The 18,118-nt window shown below is 35.7% G+C and overlaps 1 protein-coding gene across 1 annotated transcript in view; it reads right to left on the bottom strand.

Annotated features, from left to right (window-relative positions):
* Positions 1–3,691: 3,691 nt before the first annotated feature.
* The window catches only part of LOC113098320 (uncharacterized), a 66,847-nt gene continuing 52,420 nt past the window's right edge, over positions 3,692–18,118 (bottom strand). Inside the window, exons 4-7 of the mRNA XM_026263349.1 lie at positions 7,617–7,716; positions 7,345–7,514; positions 4,814–4,944; positions 3,692–4,520 (exon numbers count right to left, since the gene is read on the bottom strand). Of these exons, the coding sequence (XP_026119134.1) occupies positions 4,341–4,520; positions 4,814–4,944; positions 7,345–7,514; positions 7,617–7,716 (581 nt within the window). The 3' untranslated portion in view covers positions 3,692–4,340. The remainder of the gene's footprint in view (positions 4,521–4,813; positions 4,945–7,344; positions 7,515–7,616; positions 7,717–18,118) is intronic.

Here is an 18,118-nt window from a genome sequence, read left to right as displayed (position 1 = left end):
GACAGCGGAGACCAGGACAACTAGAGCCCAGATACAGATCCCCTGTAAAGACCTTGTCTCAGAGGAGCACCAGGACAAGACCACAGGAAACAGATGATTCTTCTGCACAATCTGACTTTGCTGCAGTCTGGAATTGAACTACTGGTTTCGTCTGGTCAGAGGAGAACTGACCCCCCCAACTGAGCCTGGTTTCTCCCAAGGTTTTTTTCTTCATTCTGTCACCGATGGAGTTTTGGTTCCTTGCCGCTATCGCCTCTGGCTTGCTTAGTTGGGGTCACTTCATCTACAGCGATATCATTGACTTGATTGCAAATAAATGAACAGACACTATTTTAACTGAACAGAGATGACATCACTGAATTCAATGATGAACTGCTTTTAACTGTAATTTTCCATTATTTGCACTGTTTTGCTAATTAATGTTGTTCAGTTTCTTTAACACAATCTTTGTTGTTTAAAGCGTTATATAAATAAAGGCGACTTGACTTAATCTCAGCATTTACTAATACGTTTTTAAGATTAAAAGTTGTATCTGACAACCTTGGTTAATGTTTTGTGAATTAACATGAACAAGAACATTTTAACTAACATCAACTGAGATTAATACATGCTGTACAAATAGTGGTGTAACAGTCTATCTAGTCGTACTGAACGAGGCATGGGCAAATTCCAAATGGAAGTGATCATGCCCTACTCCTTTGGAAGGGTAGAGCCCTTGAAGTGGTGACTTTGTAGTGAACAGGGCAAGTGCGTGCCATTATGAATCCGTTGGGAATGCACTTGGCAAATACCTTGACTATTAAATAATAAAAAATTTAATAAATTAATGTATTTAGCAGACGCTTTTATCCAAAACAACTTATAGTACATTCAGGCTAACATATTTTACTTAACATGCGTTCCCTGGTAATCAAACCTACAACCTTGCACTTGCTAACACAATGCTCTACCACTTCAGCTACAGGAACATTTTATTTGATTTGAATATTAAGTATCCACTCATACTCATATTTAAGCAAAATGGCTGTAGGCATGAACAATAATGCTTTACACATGTAAAATCATGAAACTGCCCAGTCACAGAAACTGTAGCATAGTTACAATATTGAAGTTATGGTGTGTACTTACAAAAGTGCACTTACAAATGTAAGTACACTACAGTAACTACAGACAAATCATGCAGGTACTTAAAATGTAAGCACAATGTAAATACAGGTAAGTAAAACATAAGTACATTGCATCAAATGCTTAATTTGTAAGTACATAGTTGATAAGGTCACTTAATATAAAGTGGGACCAGTTAATGTCTTAAACTGCCGATCTCATTACTGTGCTAATTAATAGTGTTTTCACTATATTTTGGATATTAGTATCCACTGCAGAGTTGATGTTATATGGCTGGTTCAGTAAATTTCTGGCCAACTCAGTGATCAGTCGTAAAACAGTGATTCTGTCCAAATTCTAGGGGTTGCATGACTACTGATTTCTACTAGTCGATTTTTTATTAAAAAAATACTCGAGTTACTCGACTACTGGTGGTTCATGCACCTGTAAATGAAAAGACATTAATTTCTTTTTAATCAATAAATGCTCATTAATTCATAGCCTTATGCAACAATTACATATATAAATTGTCAAAACTATTATGACATTACATATTAAAATTTTAATGTAACAGCCAGTATTTGTATTTGTGTTTGTAACAATCACAAAATTTTTCGTATCTGCATTCGGATACAACATTGTACAGCACTTGATAAGACTGTTATGGCTATCTTTTTTTTCGTAGTTATCACTGAACAAGTATGCTGTTTTAAACTAAAATAATTATGAATTTCTAAAATAATATTTATCATGCAAGCAGAGAGATGTCATGACAAACGGTTAGTGATCATTTGAAAACGACTAAATCAATTCAATGCGCACATTTTCATTACATTAACTCTTTAAGCAAGTCTTAATGTTTAGTGATCTTCACTAAACAAATGTGCGTGTCGTGCAAACCAGCAAAATATAAAGATGCAAATATGTAGGCAAAATAGAAAATGTAACCATATCTAAGTTGATTATTAGCCTACTGTGGAAAGAGAACTGATTTTTGAGAGATTGAGATGCGCAGCGGCTGTTTGATTGGTGAGCGCACTGTGCTTAATCCATTCATTCGTATCATATCGTAGCCTAAAGTTTAAATCATTCCCTTTTAAATATATACAATAGAACGTATATGATGTTTTATTAAAGTTTATATTATTCTTGCCAAGCTCTGATTTCTGAGAGATGCACGGAGAGACGACAGCAATGCTGTGTTTGATTTGCGCTCTTTTCACTCATAAAATTTACATTGATTCACTTTAGCGGTCTCTGTATATCTAATTTTGCGCTGATCCCCTGGCTCACCTGTTATCTAGCAAACCCCAGACTGTGTCAGCTTCAGCCGAGTATTCAGGCAGAATTATTCCTGGTCTGTTATTTGTTTTTGAAGCCATTATCCGTGCTATATCCATCCAGAATAAGCAATTCGGCTTCAGGCACACCCCTATTTACATATTTTAATTTTACATGCAACATAGATAAGGTCATAGAAAGTACCAGCTACATGCAATATTGTAATCCTAAAAATCCTAAAGTAGTCGATTGTTTCCGACAGCACCGACTAGTGGTTTAAGTAATCGATCACTCGACTACTCGACTAGTCTATTCAAGCCCTACCAAATTCCATTTAAAATCTTAAATGATTATCTTTGAGTTAAATTGACCTGTTTCTCTTACATCATCTTAACGTAAGCGTAATAAGAGAACTGATGTCAGAAAACTCCTTGTTGGTGGACAAATGTCTTCTTCATCTCCATCTTCGGTGGCGCTGTAACTTTCTTCTGTCTGCGTCAAGCATCCAACAGCATTTACCGACAAAGCACTGGGATGATGTCCCCAGATGTTATCATACATGCCAAAAAAGTGAATGACTTGGCAGTCAATCCACTCATGTTGTTGTGATCTTTTGTTTTTAGGTAAAAACTGCACACCGTGAAGTTGAAGTCTCTCAGCAATAGTACAGTACACATTGCTGTCTCTTATAATTCTGTCAATTTGCCAGATAATTTCTTCTTCTGCTCTTATTAAAAGAAGCTCTTTACTTCTTTGTCATACCAGTTATTTCCCCTATTGGTAGAATTATTTTTAAATTAATGTTAGCTAAAACAAATAGAGCTAGCTTACTGTAGGCTACGTGTTATAGGCTGGAACTGACAGGCGTACATTGGGTTGTGTACCATGACAGCGGCTCTGCTTAGAGCGGCACTGTTTCACGTTTCATTTACACTGAATCAAAACAGCATTGCGTCACCTTTGATACTAGGGAATGAGATTTTAGGGCTGATTATATGAGGCATTGTGTCTTTACACTGAATTCTGAGCAGACACAGACCCGGTTTAGAGCAGCATTAAATCGGCTGTGTAAAGATGCATCAATAGTAGTCACTCACTGCCACATGCGCGCGTCCAAACTTTCTCCATTCAAAGAGTTTCTCAGTCCATTTTAATGCACAGTGAAATTACTCTTTACTTTTAAAAATATCCTCTTAGTCCAAGATGGTTCTTACTTTTGTTGTGGCTTTCTTATAAGACAGTGTAGGATGGTAAGTTGTCCTTAACTCATATGTAGGAATAATCAATGTCCACAAAACCATATCTGTTTCTTAACTTTGTGATTTAATAATCAAACATCATCTTACAATAAAAGCATGTTGAGAGCCATATGTTCCCCCCACCTGTACCTGTCTAATACAATCTTAAGGGAAGGTTAATATGATGTTGAACAGGTGATCTACATCAACTCATAAAGTAAAAAATAATTTTTACACTCTCAGTTTAATTAGTTTTTTACCACCCCCTCTGAACTTCATAAGAGCAGAAGAAAGCACATTTCATTTGCAGGAAATTAAGCAATCATACATAAACTACCATTCAGTAGTTTAGGTGCAACAAGATTGTCCTAGAAACTAATTTATTATTATTATTATTATTTTTAATTGTTAACCTTGTTGCAGGCTTCATATTATTTTTCCATAAAATATTAACTATTTGCCTAATATTAAGACAATCTAATCAAAGAATGATTATTATATCTGAATATGATGCTGATTAGTAGGCCCAGATATACCATTTTTAGGATGGCCATATGTTCCATTTATACGGGACACGGAGCTGTGCACCGATCACTGAATGACACAGAAGTACAGCGAGAGTGATTTGAAAGCAAGAGAAGCCGTCTGCTCTGCTCTCTATAGCTCTCATGAAATAATGTCATACAATAATCGATCTGTACTGTGCACCTGGATATTTTACGCAATACAGAAATCCTGGCAAGTGTGCGTCCTGCAAAAAATCACCTCGTCACTCAGGTCACTATTTCCTGCACCACATTTGTCTGAAAAGATGATCTGCACTCTGGCGCTGTACATGCACTTTGAGTCATAGTTCACTTCATAGTTGCTTTTTCCTGTCACCATTGTTTGTATTCTCTGTAAACACAACAAGAGAAAAATATAGGATTAGAAACTCCTAGAATAAAAGAAGCTGGATCTTGTTTAACATGGCATTATGAGCTACACTATATGGCTCCACAAAGACAATGTTTAAAATGTGGGTTGGTACATACTGCACTGTTTCAATTTCCTTTTTCATTTATTCTATACTCTTAAGGATTAAAATAAGACAGTTTTATGTGTATTTAAAGCTTTAGTAAGAATGATAATATGTAATAGTGAATAAAGATCTCATACTATTTTATATAAAAATACAGAACATGACTTACCTTATCGCACATGGTGTATGTGTAGTTGAATTTGTAGCAATGAGATGGAAACTCTAAATCTGATACATTTGTTTGAAAACGGAGAGACTGGCCGACTCTCTCGATTGTTAGTTGAGGTTTGTTTAGTTTTACTGCAAAGGAAGCCCAAAAAGAAAAAAAGATAATTAATTAATGAGTGAAACAAACAGAGTGGAAACATTAGAAATGTGAAAAATATAGCTCATCTTCTCTAATACAGCTAGATATAGTTATATTTTTCCTCAACATGATCAACTAATAATATTTCTCAAATAATTTACTGATGAAAATGATAACTCTCAATGTAGTGTACTGTTTTTGAGACACAGGGTTCGTACAGAAACTGCAAAATGAAATTCCAGGACTTTCAAGGACTTTTCAAGCACTACTGTTTTTATTTTCAAGGACTCTTTTCCTTCTTCAAACTGATTATTTTTTTCCATGAATACATATTTGTAAATATTTTAACTAATCAAGGGCTGTACTAATCATTGGGGAGAAGGAGTTGTTTCGGGGAATGATTCGTTCATTCGACGCACGCAACATTCTACAGTAGATCATGTTCGGTACACATTTCACTATTCACCGCACACCAGTGACCACTCCTCCATTGTTGAAAGACAGACAAGCATGTTTGTGTGCTCATTCTCTGGGGAAATACCTATTATTATAGTTCACACTTTGATTGATGTGTTTAGGACCAATAGTTTTTTAGAAAAGTGGTGAAAAGTAGCTCCTCCGCCAGTGTACGGAAGATGATGGGGGTTAACAGTGTTCCCGTACAGTGCTTTATAACTTGATTTTATCAGAGAAAATTAACATTTAACTAATCAGCTGTGAACTGTTTATATATTTTACCTGAAGAAAACATTATTTAAATGAATATGAAAGATAAGTACCTTTTTATTTGGTTAAAATGCAAGTTAATTGCTGCTTTAATAAAGGGCTATGCAAGTTAGGCGTGTCTGAGTCGGGATATTAATTATGGCGTGTGAGTTCAGCATGAACCATGTGAAACGCTTGTGAATACCATTTCCATATCTTTCTAAAGACAAGAAGGGCAAATAATTTGCACTGATTAATAATAATAATAAAAATAAAGAACAACGAATGTGAAATCTTCATAAACTAAGAGATCTCTGCTGCCTGTCTCAGGTGAGGGTGACACTAAGTGGACATCGCCCGCAATCAATGTTTAAATATTCACATTTCAAAGCATTTATTGAAGAAAAAGGTAATATATTTAACAATTTGTGATAACATAATATTCATTTCATAAAGGCTGTAGTACAGTTGGAAACATAAATTAAATAGAAATGTACATTTTCGCTGGTCTAGCAGTCTTCCCTCTCAAGCTATAGTCTTGAAGTGTATCTTGCCCACCGTCCATGTTTAAGCGCGGTGGGTGAACCGAGCAAACTTACTCAGATCTTACTGAAACAAACAGCGGATGGGTCTCTTTCTTCACATGTGGTGGAAGAGAGAAACAAAAGGATGACACAGATATATATTTTATGTACGACCTGGAATGATTCATTCAGCACTCAGCGCTAAAAAACGTCCCCTATGGAACATCGTTGTGTACGGAACATGGTTAGTCTATGTTACAGGAATTAGTTCACCTGTTATGAGTCTTCGGGGTTGAGTCATTCGTTCATCACATGACAGCCCCATTAACTTTAACCAATGCAGTCTGAGCTGGAAAGAGACTTAATAATAATAACCAACTCTTCATTACCTTTGTTACCACATTCAGTGTTATTGAAAAGAACCACAGAAATTCACACATTAATAAACTGTGAAAAATAGGTGATTAAGGAACGACTCAAACTGAAGAGCTGAGCTAAGCTGCTTTAGGTGCTAGACACGTAATTCATTATTTTGTGTTTTAAGAATGATATTCAAGGTTAAGAATATGCTGGAAGTTATTTAAATATAAAATAGTTTTATCTAGGTATTTAACAATATTACCTACATTAAAGAAAGACGACTTTCCTTATTGATCACGTCTTCCCTCAGGTAAAATGCACGTTTTCTTGTGTGGCTGGATGTTGGAATCACGTTTTTTGCATTCACCCAAACTGAAGTCGAAACACGGACGTTAATAACCAGCGCGAGTCCCACTCACTGTGAGCGACCAGCTGGCAGAGGATTCCCCTTGGTCTTAAAGCCTCCCTCGAACGGTTATGCTCACAAATCAAACACTTGTTAAAAGAAGATAATTATTGATTCTCAGTTTAGAGTTTGGTATTCATATGGTCTAGGTGGGTATACAGCATATGCCTTAAATATGGGACAAACAGTGTTCCCTACAGCTTTCATAGGGAACAATTCTTTGATGCCTGTTTCCAAGGGTTTTTGAGGACTTAAATTTCAAAAAGTCAAATTCATGTACTTTTTTAACACTTTAAGCACCTTGTACGAACCCTGGAGAGAAGTGGCTGTTTAACTGCCTTTCTGTGCAGAATTAAAAAAAGCAAATGTTCCTTTTTACACAAAAAGAGTATGTTTACCGAAATGTATTGGACCTTCATCCATGAACGTGTTGTATACAGGTTTACCCATATAAGTGCCATTGAACAGGTAGAACATCTCTGTCATTTCCTTGAGTAAAGTATCGTGTATGACGCATTCTCCAGTCTTCATCTCATTGCACTTTATTACTGTGTCATTCTGAAGTGACCTAAAACACATACATTTACAACCATTGCATGGTTGAAACAAATAATTAACAACAAATGAAAGTAAAATATACAAAACAATGGTAAGATAAACAGTTACATACCAGTAATAAAAACCAAGGTCTTGGACATCAACATCAGAATGCCATGTGCACTTCAATCTGTTGTGGGAATACTCGAAGCTCCTGTTTTTCACCAGAATCACTGAAGGGAATGTGGAGATTTCAAATCAGTCCTCAAGACTAGAATTTTACAGTTTTATGAATTTATGAATGTGAAATTAATCTGTGGATTATGTTAGAGGTGAATCTTAATGTTTGAGTTCCTTGACTATGTAAATAAGTGGTTTATTGTTTAAATCCAAAGAGCTTGATGGGCTATGAAAACTCACTGTAACATTAAAAACTCAATGAATACATCAACACATGAACACCCATATATACATGTCAATGTCACTGCGTGAATAGAGGAATTTCGGGAAAAATCTGACAAGGGAAATTTCGGTGAAATGTAAGGTGCAAACCCCTGTACGAAAATTTCCCAGGCAAGTGTGCTGAGTCCCGTACACGGCCATACACTTGAGATGCACAGAGATTTCTGGATACAGGATATTTCTGATTGCACACACCAGACGTGTTCAGAGATTTACAGCACACCAGCCCTCATGGAAATTAACCATGGTTTTATTATAGTAAAAATCTATATACTATGTTTTTTGACAGATTGACTGCCATTTGCATAATGACTTTTTTACTACAAATACCACGTTAAGCTATGGTTAGTGTATGTTATGTTAGTGTTCCCCTGGTACAGTAAATACAATAACCATGTTTTTTGGTTTTATTTGTATGTTTAATGTCGTAATTAAGGGAGCAAGTGCTGTCTTGTTTTTTTTTTCGGGGTTAAATTTTTCCAAACTGAATGAATCTAACAGATTCACAATTTTGAACAGAATTTGAACAGAATTGCAAAATTTGTGTGAGATTAATAAAATAAAATCCACACTATTCGCGGTAGTGTTGAATTCCGGGGTGTGTTTTAGTTTAGTAATAGAGGTAATGAACAGTAATATCATGCACTGACACTGACACAAGAGCTGATTTTACACGAGAATCACAATGAGCTAGTTGGATTTCCATCTTGCCGCCATCTTGGATTTCCGGTCTTGCGAGTGTGTGCAAAGACACTTCCGGTTGTGCTAAACATCAGTGCAGAGAACCGGAGAATCCAAATATTACCGTCTATATTTTTACAGGATTTATAATATAATTTCAAATGCAAATAAGATATAAACTGCTATTATTACTGTACTATAAATGTTACCTGAGCCAGTGGATTTGAAACTTGTGTATGTTTGGGTCTGGTGAATGAATTTAATACACTTGTTCCCTACTGTTCACAAAATGAAAGTTGAACTCATGGTGTATACAGAGATACATAATGTATTTTTATCTTACCAAATATGTAAATGTACAAATTACTTATTTCTCGAAAATGTTTGTATTCATTTTTTTTATTTATTAAATATTTACCTTGTGAGACGTGGGCTGCGATTTATCTTCAGAAGTATCCATTTCTCAATTGTACACATACATCAGTCTGTTTCATAATTATTTTCACAACATATTTTATTATTTTACACAGTAAAGTAATACATGACTCATTTTAATATCTGTTTTTATCTGATAATTAATGCAAAAGAATAACAATATACATGCTGCTCATAGACAGATAATGATTTATGCTACAGATCTTTCACAAAACAAATAAACATTGATAAAACCACACATGAATGCAAACAGCGATCTTTTATTTAATGCAAACCCACCATAATTACATTACGTTTAATTGTACAGGTAGTAATAATTTATGTTATCAAATAAAGTTAATAAAACATGCTTTATCAGAAATCTCTGTGCGTCTTGTTTGACAGTCAGAAACATTGATCTTATACAACAGTCACAACAAAACCAGCTCTTCGAAAATGTAAAGTATTGTTTTTGAGTGGTTTGTGTTTGAAAGAAGAAATCCCTGTGGACCTGACCTGACACTGATCCGCATAATCAACAGAAGAATAAAGCAATATCCGCGTTGTATCGTGATGAATTTCCACAAAGAGATACGCAAAAATGTAGGGAGGATGTTTATCCATATCTTTGATATACCACTATTCGCTGTTAAATTTGAAAATCATTAATTGTATACATCTAGCCAAGTTTCGTATGTAAGTTTCCCTTACAGTCAATGCAAGCATCTCAAGACCGGAAGTAAGTATGCACACATTCCTGTCGCTGAAGCTCACCAGCACCATCTTTTGCATCGAGCCCATTCTTGACGCTTGTTAATCAAATCTTTTCAGAATCGACTCACTGTTATTACCCCTCCCCCTCCCCCCGCAGCTGCCGTTTTTATACTTGCGCACGCTAACAGTGTCCGAGAGATTTACTTCAGACAGACGAAGGTACGTGTGAATATATAAAACCATTTTGAAAAACATGTTTACAAGAACATAAAATTAAAAGTTGTTGTTATATTTTGAATATGTATTTCTAGTATGTTTCGAGCCATTTATTCTTGATAATAGATTATAATATTTTACTTAACTGGTTTTAGATTAAAGTTTTTGTCTTCTGTGTAAAAATAACTTCCTGATATAATACTTTTAACATTAACAGTTTAACATTATTTACCTTTGCTATTATATTCCAATATCATTATGCCTCAGTTAGCTAGTTATGAATTAAGAATTGTTGTTTTAGATGTGTGTTTTATAATTTATGTTGTTAAAATAAAATTTTGCTCTGTGAATATATTGTCTGCTGGTTTATTTAGATACTTTTCAGTACACCACATAAAGTATGCCACTAAGTAATGTAAGACTTTGGGCCCTATTTTAACGATCTAAACGCAAAGTGTAAAGCGCACGGCGCAGGTGCACTCTGGGCGTGTCCAAATCCACTTTTGCTATTTTAACGACGGAAAAACGGTTGGCTCGCCCGAGCACATGGTCTTAACGGGTTGTCCATATTCTCTTAATGAGTAATGGGTGTTTTTTAGGCGTAACGTGTAATGAACCAATCAGAGTCTCATCTTCCATTCCCTTTGAGAGCCAGTTGCGCTCTTGCCATGACGGATTTGCTATTTACATGGTGGAATTTGGCAAGTGCAAAGACAGAACTCGTCTCTGAGATTAAATGAAGCTGCTTGTGTGTGAACAAATAGATTCTGTTACATGCAGTGACTATCTATTATGACATGTAGGCGCATATATATATATATATATATATCTATATATGTATAGATATATATATATATATCTATATATGTATATATATATATATATATATATATATATATATGTATATATATAGATATAGATATATATATGTATATATATAGATATAGATATATATATATATATATATATATATATATATGTATATATATATATATATATATATATATATATATATATATATATATATATAGATAGATATATATATATATATATAGATATATATATATCTATATATATATATAGATATATATATATATATAGATATATATATATATATATACATATATTATTAGCCTACAAAACATTCTTATGCATTGCAATCCTTTAATTTTTGATATGTGGTATGTTGGTGTGCTGCTGTGCATCCCTGTGTTTAATAAGCAGTGTGAACGCTCTTTAAATAACAAAGAAAAAACATTGCACCAGACTTTGACCAGGTTTGAGTTGGTCTATGGCGCAGTTTATTTTCAGCTCCTTAAACAGCACCTGAACATACATCTTTTTAGACCAGCATGCCCATGAGCGCAAATGCATTTGCTAATTTCCCAATCGAAGGGTTGTGGGTTCTAGTCTCGGTCCGGCAGGAATTGTGGGTGGGGGGAGTGCATGAACAGCTCTCTCTCCACCTTCAATACCACGACTGAGGAGCCCTTGAGCAAGGCATCGAACCCCCAACTGCTCCCCGGGCGCCGCAGCATAAATGATGAACACTGCTCCGGGTGTGTGTTCACAGTGTGTGTGTGTGTGTGTGTGTTCACTGCTCTGTGTGTGTGCACTTCGGATGGGTTAAATGCAGAGCACAAATTCTGAGTATGGGTCACCATACTTGGCTGAATGTCACTTCACTTCACTTCACTAATTAATCGACGTGGCACTGGACGGGACAATGCATACAGAGCCGGACTGAAACTAGCAAACACACTTGGACTGTGCCTTGAATATGATTATATTCGTCGCATTGCGCTGGGTGTATTATCAGCCCTTAATGTTGAAGTGCAAATTAACACCTGACCACTCTTGTGGCTTTGCTACTGTTGCAATTAAAAATTGTAGAAGGGTAAAAACATAACAGGCAAACATTGGTATGATGTGGTACGACATTGGTACGATAATGGATGTGAGAATAATCAATCATTGACAAAAATAGTCGTATTGGCGGCACTGAGGGGGGCCCATGTAAAATTCTGTTTAGGGCTCCATAAAGGCTTGGGCCAGCCCTGGATTAACATCAGATGAAGGTTAGTATAAATACATAAAAACATTTAAATAACATGTCTTTCAGAAAATAACATTAAAATCTGTTCAATGTTGTATCATTTCTCTTAAACTGTATTTGTAGCCTAGTGATGTTTTGAGCCATTTTTCCCCAGTGCTGTAAAGTTGCTGTGTGGCGTTCTGTAACACTATTAAGTTAAAAAACCTGATCTGAAGATGTACATGATTGATAAACAGATGGACTACTGGAGGGAGCACTGACCGGGTAGCACAGATAGGCAAACTACTTACCCTGCAGTGATCTGTCATTAGTCCTGTCCCCTGCACGGCTTGCAGTAACCCTCCTTCACATCACAATCACAATCAATCACTCCCTGATATTTTGTGATGTCATATTCTATTAAAACATTTTTCATATTATAATACACAGGGCCAGCTCCAGGCATGTGCAGGGGTGCCCACCCAATCAGAATTAGATAAAGAATACATTAAAATGTTATTTTATCTTTATTTCTTTCTTTGTGTGTGTGTGTGTGTGTGTGTGTGCAGTTAAAACGAATCTGAAGCGGACTGTTTTTTTTTTAGAAGTTTAAGCTATAGTTTGAGACTGCCCAAACAATCATAAATTAACTCTGGAAAATTGGAGCATTTTTTCTTTTATAAACTGAATACAAACCGCGCTGAATTCATTAGGAGCTGTAGTCTGTTGCAGTAGTTAAAATGGGCAAAAATATTTGCGTGCTATTGCAGGGGGATGTGCGAGTTATGAGGATTTTAATACACAAATATGTATCATAGCCTACCACTGAAAAAACCTTAGCAGTTTCAATGTTTTACAAAAAAAAAAAAAAATCAATAACATGCATTCATTGCATGGATGGGGCATGAGCAAATGTAATCATCTTAAATGCATGTACTGTAGACTATACAGTTGAGAGCTTACCCCTTTTGACTTAAATTAAATAAAATTAAAAAAAAAAATATATATATATATATATGCATTTAGCAGACACTTTTATCCAAAGTGACTTACAGTGCATTCAGGCTATCAATTTTTACATATCATGTGTTCCAGGGGAATCGAACCCCCAACCTTGCACTTGATGCAATTGCAATAGTGCAATCTTCTACCAATTGAGCTACAGGAACACTTGCCATTAATGTTGAATGTATCAATTACTATATCAACAGGCTTGACTGTAATATCCAGTGATTCAAACTATTCTACTTTTTCTTTTCTTTTTTCAAATTCCACCGTTTTGAATTTAAAAAGTTGTGCTGTCATTTACGTGATTCATGTAATTCATAATTAATGTGATGACAATAGCTTTTTTCTGTCTTGCATTTTCAGCATGTAAGTAATACTACTAAAATGAAATGGGTGTAATAAAATATTAATAAAATATTATTTGCAACTGATATAAAAAATTTTTTTTATTTTATTTTATATTAACATATTTAGATCCTTTACCATTACCATAGTGTTCTGGTCTTAATATTTTCCTCAAAACAATAGTTCCATTATAATTTTCTGGATATGATTATGTCCTTGTTTTGTATAAATGAAAAGTTAGGTGAAAAAAATCACCAGTGTAGAAACAATGAAACAGAAAAAGAGAACAAAGAGTTTTAATTATTATTATTATTATTATCATTCAATAAAGAAAAAAATTGTAATGTGATGTGAAAGTGCATGATATTCTAGGCTGCGGGGGACATGATAAATGTGTTTTTTTTTCCCATTGTACATATAACAGGCTATAATTAATGTAGTTAATATAACAATATCAACAGCACAACCCCCCCCCCCAAAAAAAAGGAAAAATGCCCACCCAGGATATCTACCAGCCCACCCCTTTGTAGCTTTCAAAAACGGGCCCTGATTATATACAATCCCTTACAAAGATTAGCAATGGCATTACTATAGTAAAAGTATAGTAGGCTAATAACCATGTTCTTTGGTATTTTATATGCATATTTTCATCTTATGTTTATTTTATGGTATGTTTTTGTGGAAATGATTAGGCAGCACATATAGAATAACACTGTGCATTTCAAGGCACTTCAGTGGGCCTTAATGTTACCTGTTTTGTTTTCTATAAATAGCATATTTTAACAACAGTTAAGAACAAATTCCACATATGATCGCAAAGGGAAGTTTTTGCAAACACTCTATGGTAGTTTTTATTATTTATTAATGTTATAAATGGTCTTATATAGCTTGGTGTTAACGTTAGCTCTAATGTAGCTGCAGAACAGGTGGAATTATGCTTCATGGTGTATTTTGTCATAATAATTGACGTAAGGTCATAAGAAAATGTTTTGCTGTATTTTTTTAGAAATACTTTTGATAGTAGGTGGGTAAAAGGAAAATAGACGGCGCTCTGGTCCACTGTGCCCCACTGAGGGACATATTTTGTATGTATCTCTTATCACATACAACATTTGTTCTCTTCGACCATAAGTGCTCTGCGAAGTGGATATCACCGGATATTCCGCCATGATTCCAATTCGAAACAATTTCGTATGTTCCATTCAAAGTGCATAGAAGTGTGCCAGACCTGAATTTAAATTGTATTTAGGTCCCACTTTATATTAAAAATCCATGTATTCATGTTTGTCTTTTGGCAGTAAATATTTATTTACTCCAAATTGTTATTAACTGAAAAAGTGCAGACTGATTTCCCAATTCTATACTAAATGAACAATACTATTACTTAGGTCTAAACAGACATCCTCAGATTGTGTAAATCTGTTTTGAAATAATATAAATTATCGAAAAGCCCTGTGAGTGTTCACAATATTCATTTGATTTGACTTGACAGGTGTTCTTAAGCAGCTTCATAGAGCCCATTATAATTTTGTTGTTTAAACATTCATTTTTGCTTGTTATGGTTATTCTCCATCAAGCTACCCAGCATATTCAAAAGTTTTTGTTAAGGATAAAGATAAGGATAAAGAATAAACTGTATTTGTCCCCGAAGGGAAATTTGTCTTGGGCAAAGTGCTACAGTATTGTTCTCTGAACAGACAATAATAAAAACAATAAAAATAGAATAAAATACAATGTTTGAGTCTGATATATAAAATGCATATAATGCAAAATACAAGGTTCTCATATGTTAAATGAGCATTATTTTTGGTGGAATTCAGCATTTTTATCGAGGCAGGAACAAATGAAAGCTTCAGTCTATTAGTTTTACACATTGGCATTCTTAGTCTCTTTCCTGATGGCAGTGTCTGGTATTCGCTAAAACGAGGACTAGTAGGCCTGTAGTCATTTACTCCTGTAATTTTGGATTTCTTAGGGATGGGGATGATGGTGGAGCGTTTGAAGCATGAAGGGACTTCGCACAGCTCCAGCGATCTGTTGAAGATCTGTGTGAAGATGGGGGCCAGCTGGTCAGCACAGGATTTCAGACAGGCTGGTGTAACACAATCTGGGCCTGGTGCTTTTTTCCTTTTCTGCTTCCGGAAGACCTGGCGCACCGCATCCTCGCTGATCTGAATTGCAGGTGTGGGGGAGAGGGGGGATGCAGGAGGTGTGAATGGTGAGAGAGCTTGATTGGAGAGGTGTTCAGGATGGGTTGCAGGAGTTGTGAATGGCGTGAATGGTTTTGTGGGGAGGCGTTCAGGGCAGGTGATGGTTGTTCTTTCAAACCTGCAGTAAAACTCGTTCAGATCGTCTGCCAGTCGTTGATTCTCTACGGTGCTGGGGGGTGGTGTCTTGTAATTGTAAGATGTTCTTTAGACTTTTCCACACTGATGCGGAGTCGTTGGAAGTGAACTGAGTCCTTATTTTTCAGAATAATTCCTCTTTGCCACTTTGATCTCCTTTTCCAATGTGTATTTAGCCTGTTTATACAAGACATTGTCCCCCTTCACGTAAGCATCTGCTTTGGCCTGACGGAGCTGTCTGAGTTTTGCAGTGAACCACGGTTTGTCATTATTGTAAATTAGTTGAGTCTTTGTAGGAATACACATATCCTCACAGAAACTGATATATGATGTTACGGTCTCTGTGAGTTCATCCAGATCGGTGGCAGCAGCTTCAAAAACACTCCAATCAGTGAGGTCAAAACAAGATTGTAAATCCTGCTCTGCTTCATTAGTCCATCTTTTTACAGTCCTTACTACAGGTTTAGCTGATTTTAGTTTCTGCCTGTAGGACGGTATAAGATGAACCAGACAGTGATCAGAACGTCCCAAAGCTGCTCGTGGAACAGAGTGAAATGCATCCTTTATTGTGGTGTAACAGTGATCCAATATATTACTGTCTCTTGTGGGACATGTAACATGCTGTCTGTATTTTGGCAGTTCACGGGACAGATTGGCTTTATTAAAGTCCCCAAGAATGATTAAAACAGAGTCCGGGTGTTGTTGTTCTGTCTCTGTGATCTGATCAGCGAGTTTCTGTAAAGCTGAGCTCACATGCGCTTGCGGAGGGATGTAAACACTGACCAGAATGAACGAGTGAAACTCCCGCGGCGAATAGAACGGCTTGCAGTTAATGAAGAGTGTTTCGAGATTTGAGCAGCACGTCTTCTTTAACACAGTTACATCTGTACACCACCGTTCATTGATGTAAAAGCATGTCCCGCCGCCGCGTGATTTCCCAGTGGATTCTGATTCGCGATCCGCTCTAAACAGCTGAAAGCCCGGCAGATGGAGCGCGCTGTCCGGTATGGTGTCATTCAGCCAGGTTTCCGTGAAACACAGAGCAGCAGAGTGAGAGAAATCCTTATTTGTCCGAGAGAGCAGAAGCAGTTCGTCCGTTTTGTTGGGTAGAGAGCGGAGATTAAAGAGAAATCACTCGATTGTTCTAGTCGCTGATTAACTTTTGTAGCTTGAATAAAGATTAATATATATGGTTTATGTATATACAATTTATAGTTTATGTGAAAATTGTTTTACATTTAGCCTACTTAAGTTATATTTTTCAGAGCCTAGATAAAGTTTAAAAAATAACTTTGATTTTTATTTTTTATTATACTGTAATAGCTATAATTGAGAGGAAGATGCATTATAGAGACATCAGCAGTATTATCAAAAATGTGTTAGTAATAAAGAGACTTGGTTAAGGGATGTAATTAAATATATATTTAAAAATACCATCTTTATGTTATTTTAACATTCATTTTTAGGTGCAGTGTAAAATTATGACAAAATATCAATCATTTAGACAAGAATAATTCCAGAAAATGTGTGATTATTATTATTATTATTATTATTTTTGATGGATTGATTGATTGACAGACAACACAAATGTTAACCTTTCATAGACGTTGCTGTTGGTAATATTAATTCATTTTACTACTGAATATGCATTTAATCGTAAGTAATTATTACTGTTTATATTATTATAAACAGAAACGGTTCTTGACTAGAGAATATAATTCATTTACTCAAACAGTACACTGACTGAACAGCTGTGAAGAGAGAACTGAAGATAAACACCGAGCCGAGCCAGATAACGAACAATAGACTGACTCGTTCACGAGTCAAGAACCGTTTCTGTCAGACGTGTCTGATTTGAGAATCAAGGAGCTGATGATACTGCGCATGTATGATTCAGTATGAAGCAGACCGACACACAGAGCGTCTGAACTGAACTGATTCTTTTGGTGATTGATTCTGAACTGATTCTGTGCTAGTCTTATGTGCGTGGGTAAACCGAAGGCTTGAATCAAGGGCAATCATCGCCAATGACGCCATTACGTCAAGCGCAAAAGAACCAGTGAACCGTTTTCTTCAACCGGTTTATTGAATCGAACTGTCCAAAAGAACTACTGGTGATCCAAACACCAATGCAACCGGTTCTTGACTCATGAACGAGTCATTATCTGGCTCGGCTCGGTTTTCATCTTCAGTTCTCTCTTCACAGCAGTTCAGTCAGTGTACTGTTTGAGTAAATGAATTACTCCGGGATCAGTGTTGTGCCAGTTCATACTTAAAAAGAACTAGCTCAAAGTTCAGTTCACACAGATGATAATGAACTAGTTCATGTGTTCATTACCAGCTGCAAATCACTGCCACTCCAAAACTAATCAAAATTATTGTACCAATAAACAAGAGACAATTATTATAGCCAGG

The sequence above is a fragment of the Carassius auratus genome, unplaced genomic scaffold (genome assembly GCF_003368295.1).
Source record: "Carassius auratus strain Wakin unplaced genomic scaffold, ASM336829v1 scaf_tig00216514, whole genome shotgun sequence".
Taxonomy (NCBI): domain Eukaryota; kingdom Metazoa; phylum Chordata; class Actinopteri; order Cypriniformes; family Cyprinidae; genus Carassius; species Carassius auratus.
This window is presented reverse-complemented; position numbering and strand designations above follow the sequence as displayed.